Source organism: Stegostoma tigrinum, chromosome 5 (assembly GCF_030684315.1).
Source record: "Stegostoma tigrinum isolate sSteTig4 chromosome 5, sSteTig4.hap1, whole genome shotgun sequence".
NCBI lineage: Eukaryota > Metazoa > Chordata > Chondrichthyes > Orectolobiformes > Stegostomatidae > Stegostoma > Stegostoma tigrinum.
The window spans coordinates 1,484,338-1,505,104 of record NC_081358.1 but is presented as its reverse complement, the minus strand read 5'-3'; the positions used below and the strand labels follow the sequence as shown (position 1 = coordinate 1,505,104).

At 44.4% G+C, this 20,767-nt stretch overlaps 1 protein-coding gene across 5 annotated transcripts in view; it reads right to left on the bottom strand.

Moving 5' to 3' along the window:
- pkhd1l1.1 (PKHD1 like 1, tandem duplicate 1) overlaps positions 1 to 20,767 on the bottom strand; it is a 267,609-nt gene that overhangs the window by 7,947 nt on the left and 238,895 nt on the right. For all 5 annotated transcript variants that reach the window (XM_059645764.1, XM_059645760.1, XM_059645761.1 and 2 more), the window contains exons 72-75: positions 15,935 to 16,092; positions 11,976 to 12,111; positions 10,909 to 11,277; positions 2,370 to 2,521 (exon numbers count right to left, since the gene is read on the bottom strand). In XM_059645764.1, the coding sequence (XP_059501747.1) occupies positions 2,370 to 2,521; positions 10,909 to 11,277; positions 11,976 to 12,111; positions 15,935 to 16,092 (815 nt within the window). The remainder of the gene's footprint in view (positions 1 to 2,369; positions 2,522 to 10,908; positions 11,278 to 11,975; positions 12,112 to 15,934; positions 16,093 to 20,767) is intronic.

Here is a 20,767-nt window from a genome sequence, read left to right as displayed (position 1 = left end):
CATGGTAACTAGACAAGATCTTTGCTGGTTTGGGGAGTCAAAAACTAGAGGACATAGGTTGAAGGTGAGAAGAGAAAGATTTAAAAGGGACTTAAGGGGCAACATTTTCACGCAGAGGATAGTGCGTGTATGGAATGAGCTGCCAGAGGAAGTGGTGGAGACTGTAACAATTACAACATTTAAAAGGCATCAGGATGGATATATGAATAGGAAGGGTTTTGAAGGATATGGGCCAAATGCTGGCACATGGGACTAGGTTAATTTAGGCTGTCTGGTTGGCATGGATGAGCTGTACTGAGGGGTCCGTCTTCATACTGTATGGCTCTAGGATTCTAAGAGATGATGAGCAGCTGAGGGCATTCTTGTGCATTTGCTCAATGGGCAGCAAAGGGTAGATTCTTATAAAGATGCAGATTGCTGGTTTACATCCTCCACATTGAATGAATTGCTGGGCACAGTTCTGCCTATTACAAAGGCACATTTCACCAGTGATATTTGGAGAAGTCGTTTTTTTTTTCCAGTTTGAGTAAGGCAGGCAGAAGTCTGAAAAACAACCATAACTTTTCAAACGGGTGAAAACCGAGACATAAGTTCACATAAATGCTGCCTTAACCAGTTTCCGTTCTCAGTTTTCTAACCAGGGCATGAAGTGTTTCTGATATGAAAGAAACAATTGGGGGTAATCTTTTTATCAAGACAGTTGCATGAAAACAACCATGTACATTCGCCTTTTCAATCTAGATCAGCCGGCACCCAATTCCTAAATGAACTCCAACTTCAAAATTTCACTCATATCCCATCGGCCCGAGACTCCTCCTTTGCTCCGCTCCCTGTCACCCCCCACCCCCACCCCACACACACACAAAACCCCATCCCAGCAAATCTCCTGGAGAATACATTTGCTATTAAAATAGGTTAACTTGACATTTACTTACTTTTCTTGCAATACAAATACACAAAATTACCAGCGAACAGAGACATGGCTATAACCAAACCCCACTCAGGTCTGGGCGAACTGAACCAACATGCTCACTCCGTTACGAGGAGTGGATTTCTTTCTTGTTGCTAATTTTGGTGAACAGTCATTGCCCCTATGCTAAATCCATGGCTATATGAACTCCTCTAAAATTTGCAAGGGGATTTCGATCTCATTGGTGAACCTTAGAGCAAATACAAGTTAAAACACTAATTATCACACTTGTCATGGTCATATTGAAATATAACTGTGTAAACTGGGACATAGAATTGTTATTCCTAGTTACTGGAAAATATGGGGTGGAGGGGATCAGATGTTTATATTAATCTGTCAGAGGGGGTCAATGTAGTAGAAGGTGATCCATAGCTTCCATTTGTCACTGGGAAGGCTAATCCCTCTTGAGCTAGTGCTACCTTTCTCCACTTGAACTCATAGGTAGGAAACAATCCAGCCAAAAGATGTATCATATACATTCGTGCCTCTTCTGTAGCTAAACTTAAAAATTTTCCTTTCCTCTCCCCTTGGAAAAACAAACACAAATTCCAGTAAATGACAATTTCTTGTCATTTCCTTGAAATGTTAGAAGTACTAATTAGAGCTTGAGGCTGGCCCTGAAGGCTTTTGGAATAATGATTTAATATTAATGTGGCTCTGTGAAACTTCAGTGAAAATCGTTGATCTCAAACATTTACTTTTGCTCTCTCTTCCAACAGATGTTGCTTGACCTGCTGAATGTTTCCAGCATCATCCCTTTTCATTTCAAATTTGCAGTGTCTGCACCAGTCTGGGTGTTGCCCCAGAAGGAATGGATTGGTGTGATTGGCCTTCAAAGTAAACTATATGTGTCTTTGAGTGTAAATGGGTTTGAAAGCAGTGCTAAAAGGCTGAGATGAGGAGAATGGGAGGACGATTATGTCTACATAGAACACAGAATAGACCACAGAACAGTACAGCACAGTACAGGCCCTTCGGCCCACGATATTGTGCCAAACTTTTACCCTAAACCTAAGATCTATCTAACCTCCACCTTACACTACCATCCATATGCCTATCTAATAGCTGCTTAAATGTCCCTAATGAGGCCGACTCCACTACCCTCTCTGGCAATGCATTCCACGCCCCTACCACTCTCTGAGTAAGGAACCTACCTCTGATGTCTACCCTGTATCTTTCCCACTCACTTTAAAACTATACCCCCTTGTAATAGCTACCTTCTCCCTAGTATGAACCCTGCATACATTATTTGACGTGAATGATCTATTTCTTCACTGTATGTTTTGCTTAAATCAACTTCAACAATTTATGTCACCAATTGCACTTTTTGCTGTGATTTTATTTCTACCAAAGGATTGTATATTGCAGGCAGAAGTGAAATGCAGAAAAATAGTGTTACCTGAACCCACTGTGTGTCACCTGGAGGTGGCACAGGACTGGAAAGATCGATTGTAGAGATTGTAAAGCCCAGGGAAGCACTCAGATTTCCAGTAAGCATCGCCTCGCCAAGATTGCTAGAAATTTCCTTCAGATCAGAGAACTGTAGTTTGCCTGGACAAACATGAAATTAACACACATCAGTGCAGTGGACCAACCCTTCCACAAATCTCTGAACATTTTCACAGGATTTATTCAGCACCTTACGTGAAGATTCATTGATAGAGAGATCGGACTCAAAAATATATTGCACTGACATTCAGTCATTTTCTTATTTATTATGTGGGGTGGTGACAGGGGAGGATAGAGCTTCCCTGAAAACTACCCTAACTTCAGAGGAACAACAGCTTAAATTGTGTTGAAATGGCTTATATGATTTCTTCATTCAAACAGCAGTGGAAGACTGAAATTAATTCCTTCAAATGTGTGGGTGCTGCAGGCCACCTGAAATGTTCAAGACTGCTTTCTGTCCACAGATGCTGCCAGACCTGCTGAGTTTTCTCCAGAAATTTCTGTCAGAGTTGTGATTAAGAGACTTTTGTTGGATGCAAAGGTAGAAAAATGGTCAAAATGTTTGAGAGGCTGAATTGTCCCCTCTTCATATTTTCCAGGTATTTCTATACCACAATTAAGAGGGTGTGTTGCAGTAAACTATCGAAACCATTAAATGCACACACAGTGCTAGAGAGCTGTTATACCAGTGATATTCACACTCTCAGAAAATTAAAAGGGGGAAGGTTTCTACACAAGACAGATGCATCATCAATTAAGTATGGCTGAGGATGTGGCAGTATAGTGGGAATGGCACTGGACCAGTAATCCAGAACAGTGCCCTGGGCACCTGGGTTCAAATCCTAATGCACACGTTGGAAGGTGAGTTCAATAAAATGTGGAATTTAAAAACGCAAGCCCAATGACAAACATATAACTATTGTTGACTCTCATAATTCACTGTTTGCCTTCAGGGAGGAACATCTGCCATCTTCATGTGGTTTGACTTACTTGTGACTCTGACCTACAGAAATGTGGTTGACTCTGCCCATTGACATGGCCCAGCTTGCCATTCATTTACATCAAACTGCTCGGAGACCTGAATAAACTAGAAACTAGATGGACAGCTTCATTTCTAGTGCCTAGGTCAATGACATATACAACCCTATTGGCCCTGCAAAGTCCGCCTTCAATATATCTGGGGGCCTGTGCCAAAATTGGGAGAATAGTCCCACAGAGAAGCAAAACTGTGACATAGTCATTGTACCTTACAGATAATGTTCCAGACACCTCCATCAACATTCGACAGTATGCCTTTTCCCACCAGCAGGACACAGCAGATGTGACAGCATAGTGGTATATAATGGGTGTGGAAGCTCTCAACATTCACTTTGGACCCCAGGAAATTTCATGGCATCAGGTCAAACATGAGCAAGGAGAGCTCCTGCTCATTTTCATCAACTGGTCACACAGCCACTGCCCAGGCCAGCTAATGCACTGGTATTCCTCCAAATTGAACACTACCTAGAGGAAGCACTAAAGTGGGAAGGGCACAGAATGTACTCTTGGTGGGAGGTTTTAATGCCCATCACCATGAGTAGCTTGTTAGCTATTAACTGAGCTAACTGAGTCCTAAAGGACTGAACTGCTAGACTGGGTCTGTTGCAGGTGCCAAGGGAACCAACCAGAGGCAAAACCTACTTAATCTTGTCCCCACTATTATATCTGTCACAGATGTGATCATTCATGTCAGTAGGTGCAGGAATGATCATCACACAGTTCTTGTGGAATCAAAGTCTCATCTTCACATTGAAGATATCCTTCATTATAGCAAGTTTTGAGAAGATTTGTGGCTCAGGTTGAGTTTCTGGATGTGAGTTTGCTCGCTGAGCTAGAAGGTTAGTTTTCAGACGTTTCGTCACCATTCTAGGTAACATCATCAGTGAGCCTCCGATGAAGCGCTGGTGTTATGTCCTGCTTTCTATTTATATGGTTAGGTTTCCTTGGGTTGGTGATGTCATTTCCTGCATTGGTGATGTCATTTCCTGTTCTTTTTCTCAGAGGATTGTAGATGGGCTCCAAATCAATGTGTTTGTTGATGGAGTTCCGGTGGGAATGCCATGCCTCTAGGAATTCTCGTGCGTGTCTCTGTTTGGCTTGTCCTAGGACGGATGTGTTGTCCCAGTCAAAGTGGTGTCCTTCCTCATCTGTATGTAAGGATACTAGTGATAGTAGGTCATGTCATTTTGTGGCTAGTTGATGTTCATGTATCCTGGTGGCTAGCTTTCTGCCTGTTTGTCCAATGTAGTGTTTGTCACAGTTCTTGCAAGGTATTTTGTAGATGACGTTCGTTTTGCTTGTTGTCTGTATAGGGTCTTTTAAGTTCATTAGCTGCTGTTTTAGTGTGTTGGTGGGTTTGTGGGCTACCCTGATGCCAAGAGGTCCGAGTAGTCTGGCAGTCTGACCCCACAACTAGAGAACTGAATCACAGCCTTACTCAAAAAACTTCAAAAATCTGGAGAATTAAACAAGAGAGACTTCCAAAAAATGAAACCAGATGGATCCAACAGCTTGTACTGACTACCAAAAATTCACAAACCAGGAGCCCCCCTCAGACCCACAGTCTCACTACCTGGAACACCAACCTACAGATTAGCCAAGGAACTACACCAAAGACTAAAACATCTAGTAGAAGACTCCTGCCACTCCATTCGCTCCACCCAAGAATTCCTGAACGCCATCAAAGACACCAAGATAGAAGAGGATGAAATAATGGTCTCCTTTGACGTAGCAGCCCTGTTCACATCCATCAACATCAACCTGGCCAAAGAAACACTGACTAGACTATTAGAAGAACCGAAGACACACACACCAGACACCACCAACCTCATCAGCAAGGTCAACGTCATCAAGCCAGTGGACCTATGCCTTACCACCCACTTCACTTTCAATAACAAAACCTACAGACAAACCAACGGTACACCCATGGGATCTCCGATATCAGGGTTCTTAGCAGAGGCAGTAATGCAGAGACTCGAACAAACAGCTCTGCCAATCATCCAACCCAAACTTTGGGTCCGCTATGTGGATGACACCTTTGTTATCACTAAACAAAACAAATTAGAGGAAACCTTCAAGACCATCAATAATACCCTTTACTGGCATAACATTCACAAAAGAGGAAGAAACCAACAACAAACTGCCATTCCTAGATGTCACAGTAGAGCGAACAGCCAATGGGGAACTTCAAACCAGCGTCTACAGGAAAACAACACATACGGACCAAATACTGAACTACAGGAGCAACCATCCCAACACCCACAAACGAAGCTGCATTAGAACATTATTCCAACGAGCCACCACACACTGCAGCACAGAGGAACTACGAAGAGCAGAGGAAAATCACCTCTACAGCATATTCAAAAAGAATGGGTACCCTATGAACACAGTCCGCCGATTCCTCAGCAACAAACCCAAACAAACAGACAATACGGGCTCAGAGACCATAACCACTCTCCCCTACATCAAAGACATTTCCGAAATGACTGCCAGACTACTCGGACCCCTTGGCATCAGGGTAGCCCACTAACCCACCAACACACTGAAACAGCAGCTAATGAACTTAAAAGACCCTATACAGACAACAAATAAAACAAACGTCATCTACAAAATACCTTGCAAGAACTGTGACAAACACTACATTGGACAAACTGGCAGAAAGCTAGCCACCAGGATACATGAACATCAACAAGCTACAAAACGACATGACCCACTATCACTCGTATCCTTACATACAGATGAGGAAGGACACCACTTTGATTGGGACAACACATCCATCCTAGGACAAGCCAAACAGAGACACGCACAAGAATTCCTAGAAGCATGGCATTCCATAAAACCATAAGACATAGGAGTGGAAGTAAGGCCATTCGGCCCATTAGGTCCACTCCGCCTTTTAAATCATGGCTGATGGGCATTTCAACTCCACTTCCCTGCACTCTACCCGTAGCCCTTGATTCCTTTTAAGATCAACAATTTATCGATCTCTGCCTTGAAGGCATCCAACGTCCCGGCATCCACTGCACTCTGCGGCAATGAATTCCACAAGCCCACCACTCTCTGGCTGAAGAAATGTCGTCTCATTTCAGTTTTAAATTTACCCCCTCTAATTTTAAGGCTGTGCCCGTGGGTCCTAGTCTCCCTGCCTAACGGAAACAACTTCCTAGTGTCCACCCCTTCTAAGGCATACATTATCTTGTAAGTTTCTATTAGATCCCCCCCTCAACCTTCTAAACTCTAATGAATACAATCCCAGGATCCTTAGCTGTTCATCATACGTTAAACCTACCATTCCAGGGATCATCCATGTGAATCTCCGCTGGACACGCTCCAGGGCTAGTATGTCCTTCCTGAGGTGTGGGGACCAAAATTGGACACAGTATTCTAAATGGGGCCTAACTTGTGCCTTATAAAGCCTCAGAAGCACATCGCTGCTTTTATATTCCAACCCTCTTGAGATAAATGACAACATTACTGTACCCTGTTCGCTTTCTTAATTACGGACTCTACCTGCAGTTAACCTTTAGAGAATTCCGGACCAACACTCCCAGATCCCTTTGTACTTCTGATTTGCGAATTTTCTCACCGTTTAGAAAATAGTCCATGCCTGTATTCTTTTTTCCAAAGTGCAAAACCTCACATTTACTCACATTGAATTTCATCAGACATTTCCTGACCACTCTCCTAAACTGTCTAAATCTTTCTGCAGCCTCCCCACCTCCTCTGTACTACTTGCCTGTCCACCTATCTTCGTATCATCGGAAAACTTCACCAGAATGCCCCCAGTCCTTTCATCCAGATCATTAATATATAAGGTGAACAGCTGCGGCCCCAACACTGAACCCTGCGGGACACCACTCGTCACCAGTTGCCGTTCCGAAAAAGAGTCTTTTATCCCAACTCTCTGCCTTCTGTCAGACAGCCAATACTCAATCCAAGCCAGTAGCTCACCTCGAACACCATGGGTCCTCACCTTGCTCAGCAGCCTCCCGTGAGGCACTGTATCAAAGGCCTTTTGGAGGTCTAGATAGATAACATCTACTGGGTTTCCCTGGTCTAACATACTTGTTACCTCTTCAAAGAATTCTAACAGGTTTGTCAGACATGATCTCCCCTTACTAAATCCATGCTGACTTGTTTTAATCTGACCCTGCACTTCCAGGAATTTAAAAATCTGATCCGTGACAATGGATTCAAGAATTTTACCAATGACCAAGGTTAGGCTAATCGGCCTATAATTTTCCATCTTTTGCCTTGATCCTTTCTTAAACAAGGGAGTTACAACAGCAATTTTCCAATCATCTGGGACTTTCCCTGACTCCAGTGACTTTTGAAAGATCACATCCAAAGCCTCAGCTATTTCCTCAGCCACCTCCCTCAGAACTCCAGGATGTAGCCCATCGGGGCCAGGAGATTTATCAATTTTTAGACCTTTTAGCTTTTCTAGCACTTTCTCTTTTGTAATGCCTACCATACTCAACTCTGCCCCCGACTCTCCCTAATTGTTGGCATACTACTCATGTCTTCTACTGTGAAGACTGACGCAAAGTACTTAAGTTCTTCAGCTATTTCCTTATCTCCCATCACTAGCCTTCCAATATCAATTTGGAGCGGCCCAGTGTCTACTTTTGCCTCTCGTTTGTTTCTTATGTATTGAAAGAAGCTTTTACTATCATTTCTAATATTACTGGCTAGCCTACCTTCATATTTGATCCTCTCCTTCCTTATTGCTCTCTTTGCTATCCACTGTTTGTTTTTGTAGCCTTCCCAATCTTCTGATTTCCCAGTGCTCTTGGCCACTTTATAGGCTGTCTCTTTTTCTTTGATATATTTCCTGGCTTCCTCTGTCAGCCATGGCTGTCTAATCCCACCCCGGATAATCTTTCTTTTCTTTGGGATGATTTCTCTGTGTACTCAATTACACCCAGAAATTCCTGCCGTTGTTGCTCTACTGTCTTCCCTGCTAGGCTCTGCTTCCAGTCGATTTTCGTCAATTCCTCTCTCATGCCCCTGTAATTACCTGTATTTAACTGTAACACCATTACATCCGATTTTGCCTTCTCTCTTTCAAACTGCAGACCGAACTCTACCATATTATTATCGCTGCCTCCTAAGTGTTCCCTTACTTTAAGGTCTTTTATAAAGCCATTACATAGAACTAAGTCCAGAATAGCCTGCTCCCTTGTGGGCTCCATCACAAGTGGTTCCAAAAAGCCATCCTGCAAACATTCCATGAATTCTGAGATAATGGGAACTGCAGATGCTGGAGAATCCAAGATAATAAAATGTGAAGCTGGATGAACACAGCAGGCCCAGCAGCATCTCAGGAGCCTCTCTGATGAAGGGTCTAGGCCCGAAACGTCAGCTTTTGTGCTCCTGAGATGCTGCCTGGCCTGCTGTGTTCATCCAGCCTCACATTTTGTTATCTTATATTCCATGAATTCTGTTTCTTTGGATCCACCAGCAACATTATTCACCCAGTCCACCTGCATATTGAAGTCCCCCATGATCACCGTGACCTTGCCTTTCTGACATGCCCTATCTATTTCTCGGTGCATCTTGCGCCCCTGGTCGTGATCACTGTTAGGAGGGCTGTACATAACTCCCATTATAGTTTTCTATAATTCTTTCCTATTGATATATCCATCCTGATGCCTTTTAAATGTTGTAATTGTTACAGCCTCCACCACTTCCTCTGGCAGCTCATTCCATACACACACCATCTTCTGCGTGAAAATGTTGCCCCTTAGGTCCCTTTTAAATCTTTGTCCTCTTACCTTCAACCTATGCCCTCAGGTTTTTGACTCCCCAACACCACGGAAAAGATCTTGTCCATGACCGTCTCCCTGCCCCCCATGATTTTATAAACTTCTATAAGATCGCCCTCCGCCTCTGATGCTCCAGGGAAAGTAGTCCCAGTCTATTCAACCTCTCCCTGTAGCTCAACTCCTCCAACTCTGGCAACATCCTTGTAAATCTTTTCTGAACTCTTTCAAATTTCACATCTTTTCTATAGCAAGAAGGCTAGAATTGCTCACAGTATTCAAAAAGTGGCCTGACCAATTTCCCGTACAGCTGCAACCTGACCTCCCAACTCATATACTCAATGCATTGTCCAATAAAGGCAAACATACCAAGTCCCCTCTTCATTATCCTGTCTAACTGGTTGTCTGAGACCCACTAAACGTTTTTAGAAAGTTAAAAATATTTAATTCGTTTTTGATATATGAGCTAAAAAAAAGCTAGTTCCTCTGGTTGAGGGGGGAGTGGAAGAGTCAAAAAAACCTTCAATTTATTGCCCTGAATAGTGTGGGCCTGTCTGGAAGTATTTCTTCGCACAAAGGGCATCGAAGATCTGGAACTCTCTCCCTACAGGGAGAGCACTGAAAACGATTTAGTGATTTCAGGACTGGGATTGATAGATTTTAATGAATTCAGAGTATCTGGGGATACAAACACAAGGCTGGGTATGTCAATGAATCTACTCACCAGCACGTATTAAAATATCTTTTACACCTGTCTGACTGTTTAAAACAAACAGGTCACTTTCACTAGAACAGAGGAGACTCAATGATAGTTTGATAGAGCTGCTTAAAGCCATGAAGAGTTGGCCCAGGACAAAAATAAACAAGTTGTTTCCAGTGATTATAGGTATCTACTAGGGAAGAAATAGATATTAAAATTGAATGCAAAAGATGTGCGAACTGGAAGAGAGATTTATTTTTGTGGAGAGGGTTATGATTGAAATCACCACTGGAGTGAGTTGTTAAACAAGGGACTATTTAAGAATGGATCTGAAGGAAAGCTGAAGGAAAGGGGATAGAAGATGTAGGTGCACAAATGGGAAACCATGTTTAGAATTCTGTGTGTGAGGGTGATACACTCCAACAGAAGCTAGTTGACTGGAATGGCCTGCCTCACTATTGTAAGAACGCGCTGCTGGAGGAGAATGTAATTAGCATCTAAAAACAGGAGTTAAATATTTCATTATATTAGAAAAAAACTTGATCTCAGGGTGCCCAGCAATGGATAAAAAAGTGGTGTTTAACTGTCTTCTCGAACTGACACAGCCCACTTGGTGGTGGGATGAAGTAGGGAAATGCCAAGGATTGTGTGGGTATTGTGGTGTCAGTGTTGCTGCAGACAGAAGTGAAGGTTTATCCTCTTAGTGTGGGACTGAAGTCATGCCTTGTAGACAGCAAGGTCATACCCTGAAGGACCCAGTCAGTTTTTGTTTGTAAGACAATCCCACAGTTTGTCCTGATCACTTCCCTGCCACTGGCCTGGAAATTACTGCATTTATTGAATTCCATTTCATAGCATGTTTTAGCGGGATTTGAATTCTCAATATCCGGTTTACTCATCCCAGAGCTCATAATCAATTACACTGGATAGCATTCTTCAGGTTCATACAAAGTGATGAGCAGCAGATGAACAAAGTCCCCATTTACCTTCAGTAGAGGTGGTGTTGGTAGAGTTACTACTGTCCTCGGAAAAATGCTGCAATGGAGGGTCTCTGATTTCCACCTCAACTGTGATCCCTGTAGCACGCTTCCTGCGAAGCCTTGTCTCCCGCACAATATTAGTAATGCGGATCTTACTTCGAGGTACGTTCAGGAACAGGGCGAGATTCTCCACTAAATTAGGGCCATAGAATTCATCCACTGTCATTGCAGGTAGACTAAAGGAGATGTGAAGGACAGGAGCTGTGTGGACCTCAATTGGAGTTGATCCTTTCACTAGAACGTTGAGCATCTGGTACGTTCTGTCAAAGTAATTTTCTCCAATGACAGAGGAATCCAACTTGGGAATGAACTCTCCTGTGAAGGCATAATGAGCATGTGAAGAAAACACAAAAAGCCTTGTATTAATATCGAACCTCGGCGTTGCACCAAGCACTGTGTAACAATTCTGGTCATCGTGTTCCATAAAGGTTCAAGAAACATTGAAGAAGGTGCAGAAAAGATCTGCAAGAGCGACATCAGAACTGAGAGGCAGTACCTGTCAAGAAAGTTTAGTGTCTTTCTTTCCCCAAAAAAGACACATCCATTTATCTGGCAGGGAGTTCTTTAAGGTAATGGGAAGGTTTGATAGAGTCGCTGTAGGGAAATTGTTTCCATTCATTAGGAGACCAAAACAAGTGGCCAGACAGGCAGTCACGACTGAGTTTGGTCAGGATTTCAGGAGACACATCCTTAACCAGAAATTGGGAGAATGTGGAACATGTGAATCATTCAGGCAAATATAAGGGAAAGGGGGATAAACACTCAATGGAGAAAGGAAGAGAAGGATGTGGTGGTGAGGTGAAATGAAGGAGTTTGGGAGGAGACTCCAGAAAAGCAGCAAAGCTGGCATGGGCCTTCCGTGCCAAAGGGTCTATTTCAGTGTTGCTAATGCTTATGTGTTACATTCATCCAACTGCAGCTGATAAGACATTTATTTCATTTCAGGTTTCCTTGAAGTCAGCTATGGTCAGTATCCAGGTGATTTTGAAACAAACAGTTTGACATTGGTTTACCTGTATAGGTGGGACCCTTTAGCGTAAAGTCAGTGTTGTCAGTATTCCATTTTACATTGGTAGGAGGTACAAAGGTACTGTTCACATACACGTCCAGTCGCTGAGATGTGGAGAAATATATTGCCAAACGTATAACCTTTTTTTTAAACAAAAGGAAAATGACTATTAGCTTCAGATTTATTAGCTTTCATTTCCTGCAACAACAATGCAAGTTTTCCTTTCCATGCAAAGTGAGCTATGTGGATATTTAATTGATAGACTCTGTCATCCTTTCCCAAAAAAGCTGCACTTTGACACAGGGATAATGGGAACTGCAGATGCTGCAGAATCCAAGATAACAAAGTGTGGAGCTGGATGAACACAGCAGGCCAAGCAGCATCTTAGGAGCACAAAAGCTGACGTTTCGGGCCTACACCCTTCATCAGAAAAGGGGGATGGGGAGAGGATTCTGAAATAAATGGGGAGAGAGGGGGAGAAGGGCTGAAGATGGATAAAGAAGATAGGTGGAGAGGAGAGTATGGGTAGGGACGTAGGGAGGGGATAGGTCAGTCCAGGGAGGACGGACAGGTCAAGGGGGTGGGATGAGGTCATGTCCTCGTTCTTCAAGGACCGCAACTCCCCCCCGCAGTGGTTGAGAACGTCCTCGACTGTGTCTCCTGCATTTCCCGCAACACATCCCTCACACCCCCGCCTTCGCAATAACCGCCCAAAAGAGAATCCCCTTAGTCCTCACATACCACCCCACCAACCTCCGGATACAACGCATCATCCTCCGACACTTCCGCCATCTACAATCCGACCCTACCACCCAAGACATTTTTCCATCCCCACCCCTGTCTGCTTTCCGGAGAGACCACTGTCTCCGTGACTCCTTTGTCCGCTCCACACTCCCCTCCAACCCCACCACACCCGGCACCTTCCCCTGCAACCGCAGGAAGTGCTACACTTGACCCCACACCTCCTCCCTCACCCCATTCCAGGCCCCAAAATGACTTTCCACATTAAGCAGATGTTCACCTGCACATCTGCCAATGTGGTATACTGCATCCATTGTACCCGGTGTGGCTCCCTCTACATTGGGGAAACCAAGCGGAGGCTTGGGGACCGCTTTGCAGAACACCTCCGCTCGGTTCGCAACAAACAACTGCACCTCCCAGTCACGAACCATTTCAAATCCCCCTCCCATTCCTTAGACGACATGTCCATCCTCGGCCTCCTGAAGTGCCACAACGATGCCGCCCGCAGGTTGCAGGAACGGCAACTCATATTCCGCTTGGGAACCCTGCAGCCCAATGGTATCAATGTGGACTTCACCAGCTTCAAAATCTCCCCTTCCCCCACCACATCCCAAAACCAGCCCAGTTCATCCCCTCCCCCCGCTGCATCCCAAAACCAGCCCAGCCTGTCCCCACCTCCCTAACCTGTTCTTCCTCTCACCTATCCCCTTTCCCACCTCAAGCCGCACCTCCATTTCCTACCTACTAACCTCATTCCACCTCCTTGACCTGTCCATCCTCCCCGGACTGACCTATCCCCTCCCTACCTCCCCACTCATACTCTCCTCTCCACCTATCTTCTCCTCTATCTATCTTCAGTCCGCCTCCCCTCTCTCCCTATTTATTTCAGAATCGTCCCTCCACCCCCCTTTTCTGATGAAGGGTCCGGGCCCAAAACGTCAGCTTTTGTGCTCCTGAGATGCTGCTTGACCAGCTACACGCTTTGTTATTTTGCACTTTGACACACATTAGTTAACCCTTCTCTTGTCCCTTTCAGGAACGCCCTATTTGACTGTGAGCTTTAAACCCCTCACACTCTGTTTGTAATAATACAAGTGAATTAAAAATTCAATAAGTCCAAAAGCCTATTTGAGAATTTATCATTAAAGTCACAATCATATAATATCAATCTTACTGTGTAATAATAAGTGACATGATTCTTCAAAGCGAATAGATAATTGGAGCCTGGATAGACCATATTTCCTGGCCTGCTTATAGCTGGCACCCTCATAGGATTTCCAATTTTAATTGGAGCAATGATTTGCCACATGCTCCATCATGTGCCGAGCAGATGTCTAATCCCAATCCCCTGGTCCCAATTTTAAGGGGAAATAGGGCAGATTGAGATTTAGAATCCAAATCTGTATCTGGTCCATTTTTATGCCATGTTCTCTTCAACATAGATCCAAATACAAGGAAGTTTTATCAAAGCCTCCTGGTGCTGAATCTTTGAATCTTCCTGGGATGTCTGTACAATGATGTGTACATGTGTGGGTGATGGAACAACTGGTACCAACAGCAGACTAGGTTTGGTCACTGGGAACTATATAATATGCACCGGGCAAGATAAAGGCACGAAGAATAAAAATGTTCAGAATTTGCAGCTTTGATGTGTTTGTATGTTTTCCATTCACTGTTTTTAGCAAATGGTTCCAGTTTCATGCATTTAAATTTAGATACTCCCAGAACAGATTATCCCCATTATTATTTGCTCTCTTTCCATGTCTTCACCGTTTTGCCATCAGTCTCCCACATGCCTTTGATCATTTCTTTCTTATTGCATGTACGTGGATTTGTTCCACCTTTTCAGATGGGAATCTCAAAAGAATTGGACCCACCAAATATTGACTTTAACAAGAGAAAAACTGCATAAGGTGTAAAACCAAAATTTTACCAAATGGTTCAGTTTTCTGAAGGAGGAGTGAGGTTAAAGCTGTCTGCTCTTGTGCATCATCCTTTGGGGGCGAACTATTCCAGAGATCCTCAGATCCTCTCCCTCAGATAAACACGCACACAGAGACACACACAACCCTAAACCTCGCCCCCCGCCCCTCGCCACACACACACACACACACACACACACACACACACTCCCCTAAACCTCCACACACACACTCCTCTAATCCTCCACACACACACTCCCCTAAACCTCCACACACACACACACACACCCCTAAACCTCCCCCCCACACACACACACCCCTAAACTTGCCCCCACACACACACACTCCTAAACCTCACCACACACACTCCCCTAAACCTCCCCACATACACTCCCCTAAACCTCCACACACACACACACATACCCCTAAACCTCCCCACACACACACACACCCCTAAACCTCCCCACACACACACACTCCCCTAAACCTCCCCACATACACTCCCCTAAACCTCCACACACACACACACACACACAGACACACCTCCCTCTCTCTCACACACACACCCTCTCCCTCTCTCTCACACACACACACACACTCCCCTAAACCTCCACACACACACAGGCCCTCTCCCTCTCTCTCTCACACACACACATACACCCCCTCTCCCTCGCTCTCTCACACACACACACCCTCTCCCTCTCTCACACATACTCTCTCTCTCTCTCACACACACACACACACACACAGACCCTCTCCCTCTCTCTCTCTCACACACACACATACACCCCCTCTCCCTCTCTCTCTCACACACACCCCCTCTCCCCCCCCCTCTCTCTCTCTCACACACACACACCCTCTCCCTCTCTCTCTCACACACACACACACCCTCTCCCTCTCTCTCTCTCACACACTCACACCTCCTCTCCCTCTCTCTCACATACACCCTCTCCCTCTCTCTCACACACACACATCCCCTCTCCCTCTCTCTCTCACACACACACTCCCTCTCTCTCTCACACACACACCCCCTCTCCTTCTCTCACACATACTCTCTCTCTCACACACACACACACACACACACACACACACAGACCCTCTCCCTCTCTCTCTTTCTCTCTCACACACACATACACCCCCTCTCCCTCTGTCTCTCACACACCCACACACTCTCTCCCTCTCTCTCTCACACACTCATACACACACACGCACAGAGTTAATGGGAAAAAAGTACTGAAATTGGATGAATAGCAGAAACAAGATTTCTAAAACCTGAGCGGCGACATCAACTGCTCCTTACTTTGCTGTCATCTGTGTTGAGAAGCATTAGGCGTAGGTTCTGAGGGCTAATGCTGGTGAAATATAACTCGTATGATTTATTTGTTGCCACAACAGCATAGAAGATCGAAGCTCTCTTGTTGCATGCGTAAGTAGAACACCAGCCATGATCCTGGGGGCCTGGTGCAATAAAAAAAAGCAAACTATTTCCAAGCAAATCAGTTTAAAGCCCATCCAAGATTTTAATCGATCATGCTTCAGCATTCAGTGTTGGCAGCGTGAATTATTTAGTAAGACCCATTTCAGTTTGGTTTCAGTTTTTTTAAAGGTGAGACACTAACTCTTGCCGCCTTTGAAAATTCAACCCTGGATGTAGGAAGCGGGCAAGAAAAATGAATAATTTGGGTCCTGACCTCATGTTTCAACAGGCACACAAGGCTAGTTTTAAATAAAAAGAATCAAATAAGTTGAGAAGTTGTTCAGCAGTTGTTTTGAGACACTGGGTGTCTCTAGGACATAGGCACTGCCTTTCTCACCTGCACACCAGTCAGGGATGCCCGTGCCAGGCATTATTGCTGACGTACTGAGCACAGCAGGAGGCAATTCAGAGGATTAACAGCATGACAGGCTGCAAGGGCTTATGAAGTAATGAAGAAGACCCAGCAATCACACCACTACAAAAAGATCGGAACAAATTCAAACAATACAAAAACAGGGAAAGTTGTGGTTGGGGATGAGATAACGGGAACTGCAGATGCTGGAGAATCCAAGATAATAAAGTGTGAAGCTGGATGAACACAGCAGGCCAAGCAGCGTCTCAGGAGTTGTGGTTGATTTGCTCGCCGAGCTGGTTCATTAGTTTGCAGGTGTCTCATGGGGTCACACCATCAGTGCAGCCTCCGATAAAGCGCTGTTGCGATTTCCCGCTTGATGTTTAAACTCTGGGGTCCATTGAATTGGATGAGTGAGTACTCCATTCTCCATTCACATGGAAAAGGAGAATCACCAATTCCATCGGGACAACATTAGGATCCTAGGAAAGGCCAAATCGAGACAAGCATGGGAATTCCTAAAGGCCTGAGTCTCCACCAAGGTGGTCATCTAACACCTAGAACTAAACCCTATATACACTGCAAAGGAAAATCGGAAATGAGGTAATCAAATCCAATGGACCCCAGAGTTTAAATAACAAGTGGGAAAACACAACGGCACTTCATTGGAAGTTGCACTGATGATGTGATCCAGCAGGATAATGAAACATCTGCAAACTAATGAACCAGCTCGGCAAGTCAGCCGACCACAAATTCCACAAGCCGAGCTACAAATCTACTCAAGGATCTAAAAAACAGAGAAACTTTAACTGGCTCTGCAAAGAATGAAACAGACTGTTCTGGTTCATTGAAACAGGATTTGAGAAGTTAGTTGAGTTGGATGGCCATTACCCCCCATTATACTGGACCTGGTTTTGGGAAAATGAGCCCGACCAGGTGAGTGAAGTTTCTGTGGGGGGTGTATTTCGGGAACAGTGACATAATACTGTTAGTTTTAAGGTAGTCACACATTGGGCTAATGGCATTCCTCAGGTGAAGGTGTTAAACTGGGGGGAATGTGACCCACAACAATAGTAGGCAGGGACTGGAGACTGGTTATTGGAGGCAGCTGTTTGAGGGTAAATCCACATCAGAAATGGGAGTATTTTAATGTTGATAAAAGTTCAGGAGTGGAAAGTTCTTGTAAGTTGAAGGATAGGTACCACAAGTTACACGAACATTGGATGATCAGGGATGTTACAATCTTGGTCAAAAAAAAGCATACATAAGGTCTAGGAAGATGGGAATGCACGAATCCCTTGGAGAATCAAAGGAAAGCAAGAAAGAACTTAAACAAGGAATTAGAATGGCTAAAGGAGTTATGAAAAAACATTTGCAAACAGGACTAAGGAGAATCTCAAGGCTTTTTTTATACATATATAGAAAGTAAGAGGATAACCAGAGAAAGGGCTAGCCCACTCAAGGACAAAGGAAGGGATTGATGTGTGGACCTAAAAGAGGTAACTGATGTCCTAAATGAATATCTCGAGTCGGGGAGAAGAGAAGGAATTGGTGGGGGATAATCTCAGGGAAAGGAATGTAGAATTTCCATGTCAAGTTGATATTATAAAGGAAGAGACATTGTGCATCTTAAAAAGTATTAAGATAGATAAGCCCCCAGGTCCTGATGGGATCCATCCCAGAATATTGAGGGAAGCAAGTGAACAAATTGCTGGAGCATTGACACACATCTTTTTATCTTCTTCGCCCACAGGTGAGGCCCCAGAGGACTGACAATCACCAAAGTTGTCCCATTGTTTAAGAATGGTGGCAGGGATAATCCCGGAAATTATAGGCCTGAGAGCCTCACATCACTAGTAGAGAACTTATCAGAAAAGATTCTCAGGGACAAGATCTATAAGCATTTAGAAGCAAATGTACTTATTAGCGAGGGGCACCATAGTTTCGCGCAGGGATGGTCATGCCTCACTAACTTGATCAAGTTGTTTTGAGGAGGTGACAATGGTGATTGATAAGAAAACGCAGTTGATGTTGTCCACATGGACTTCAGTAAAGCCTTCGACAAAGTCCCTCTTGGCAAAATCATACAACAGGTAAAATCACAAGGTATTGGGGTGAGCTGGCAAGATCGATACAAAACTGGCTTAGCCAGAGGAGACAGGAGGTTAGTGGTAGAGGGATGTGTTTTGGAATGGAGGGCTGTGACTAGCGGTGTTCCACAGGGATCTGAGCTGGCCTCTCTGCTGTTTGTGATCTACATAAATGATTTGGAGAAAATGTGGATAGTCTAATTAATAAGTTGCAGATGTTACAAAGATTGGTGGAGTTGCGGATAATGAGGACGATTGTCAGACAATACAGCAGGATATAGATCAGTTGGAGTCACGGGCAGAAAAATGGTAGATGAAGTTTAATCTGGATAAATATGAGGTGCTGCATTTTGGAAGGTCAAGTACAGGTGGAAATAAGCGGTGAATGGCAGAACCCTTATGAATATTTTTATGCAGGGGCATCTGGGTGTGCAGGTCCTCAGATGTGACTGTGGCAGCTCAGGTAGATAAGGCAGTAAAAAAGGCCTGTGGCATGCTCGCCTTCATTGGAAGGGCCATTGAGTATTAGGATAGACAAGTTATGCTGCAGCTTTATAGAACATTGTGTCCAGTTCTGGTCACCACACTACCAGAAAGATGTGGATGCTTTGGAGAGGATACAGAAAAGGTTTACCAGGATGCTGCCTGGTATGGGGGATTTCAGCTACGGAGGAAGGTTGTATAGACTGAGTTTGCTTTCACTGGAGTCTGAGGGCTGACCTGATAGAAGTTTATAAGATTGTAAGATTGCGTCCAGTTCTGGTCGCCCTATTATAGGAAAGATGTGGATGCTTTGGAGAGGGTTCAGAGGAGGTTTACCAGGATGCTGCCTGGACTGGAGGGCTTATCTTATGAAGAGAGGTTGACTGAGCTCGGTCTCTTTTCATTGGAGAAAAGGAGGAGGAGAGGGGACCTAATTGAGGTATACAAGATAATGAGAGGCATAGATAGAGTTGATAGCCAGAGACTATTTCCCAGGGCAGAAATGGCTAGCACGAGGGGTCATAGTTTTAAGCTGGTTGGTGGAAAGTATAGAGGGGATGTCAGAGGCAGGTTCTTTACGCAGAGAGTTGTGAGAGCATGGAATGCGTTGCCAGCAGCAGTTGTGGAAGCAAGGTCATTGGGGTCATTTAAGAGACTGCTGGACATGCATATGGTCACAGAAATTTGAGGGTGCATACATGAGGATCAATGGTCGGCACAACATTGTGGGCTGAAAGGCCTGTTCTGTGCTGTACTGTTCTATGTTCTATGTTCTATGTTCTATAAATGGCAATGGACGGAGCGAAAAGTATGAGGCTTTTCCCTAGGGTGGAGGGGTCAATTACTAGGGGACACAGGTTCAAGGTGCAGCTAGGGGGAAAGGTGTAAGTTTAAAATCAATGTGTGAGGGGCAAGTTTTTCACACAAAGGATGGTGAGTGCCTGGAATGCACTGCCAGAGGTGGTGGTGGAAGCAGACAGAACAGTAGCATTCAACAGCAACACAAATACAGGGATACGGATTCTGCAAGTGAAGACATTTTAGTATGGAAGGGCTAACCGTGTCAGCCCTTGGAGGGCCAAAGGGCCTGCTCCCGTGTTGAATTGTTCCTTGATCTCTGTCTGCTCTGACCAGACATCTCAATCTAACCAAGTCTCACTTGTGAGCATCAGGCCCATACTTGTCTAAACCCCTCTTACTCATGTACCATCCTGAAGTCTTTGTAATGTGGTAATAGTATGCATCTCCATCACTTCTTCTAGCAGCTTGTTTCTTATGCACACCATCCTCTGCATGAAAAGTTATCTTTAAGGTCCTTTATAAATCTTTCCCCTGTCACCTTAAGTCTGTGCCCCTGACATATGGACTCCCCCATCCTAAGAAAATGACCTTTGCGATTCATCCTATCCATGCTCCTCATGATTTTATAAAAGTCACCCCTAACCCTGTGATGCTCCAGGGAAAAGGAGCCCCAGCCAATCTGTCTTTCCCTATAACTAAAACCTTCCTGTTCCAGCAACATCCTTCTCAATCTTTTCTGGTCCTCTCAACTTTAATAATGTCCTACCCAGAGAAGGGCGAGCAGAATTATCCACAATATTATTGCATTTGAGGTCAGCAGCGAGAGTTATTATTTAGACACTGACCATAAAATTCAGCTCAACATTTCAGGGCAATAATCTTATATCAGAAACAAACACTTAATGTACTTTTAGAAATGTATTTAAGTAT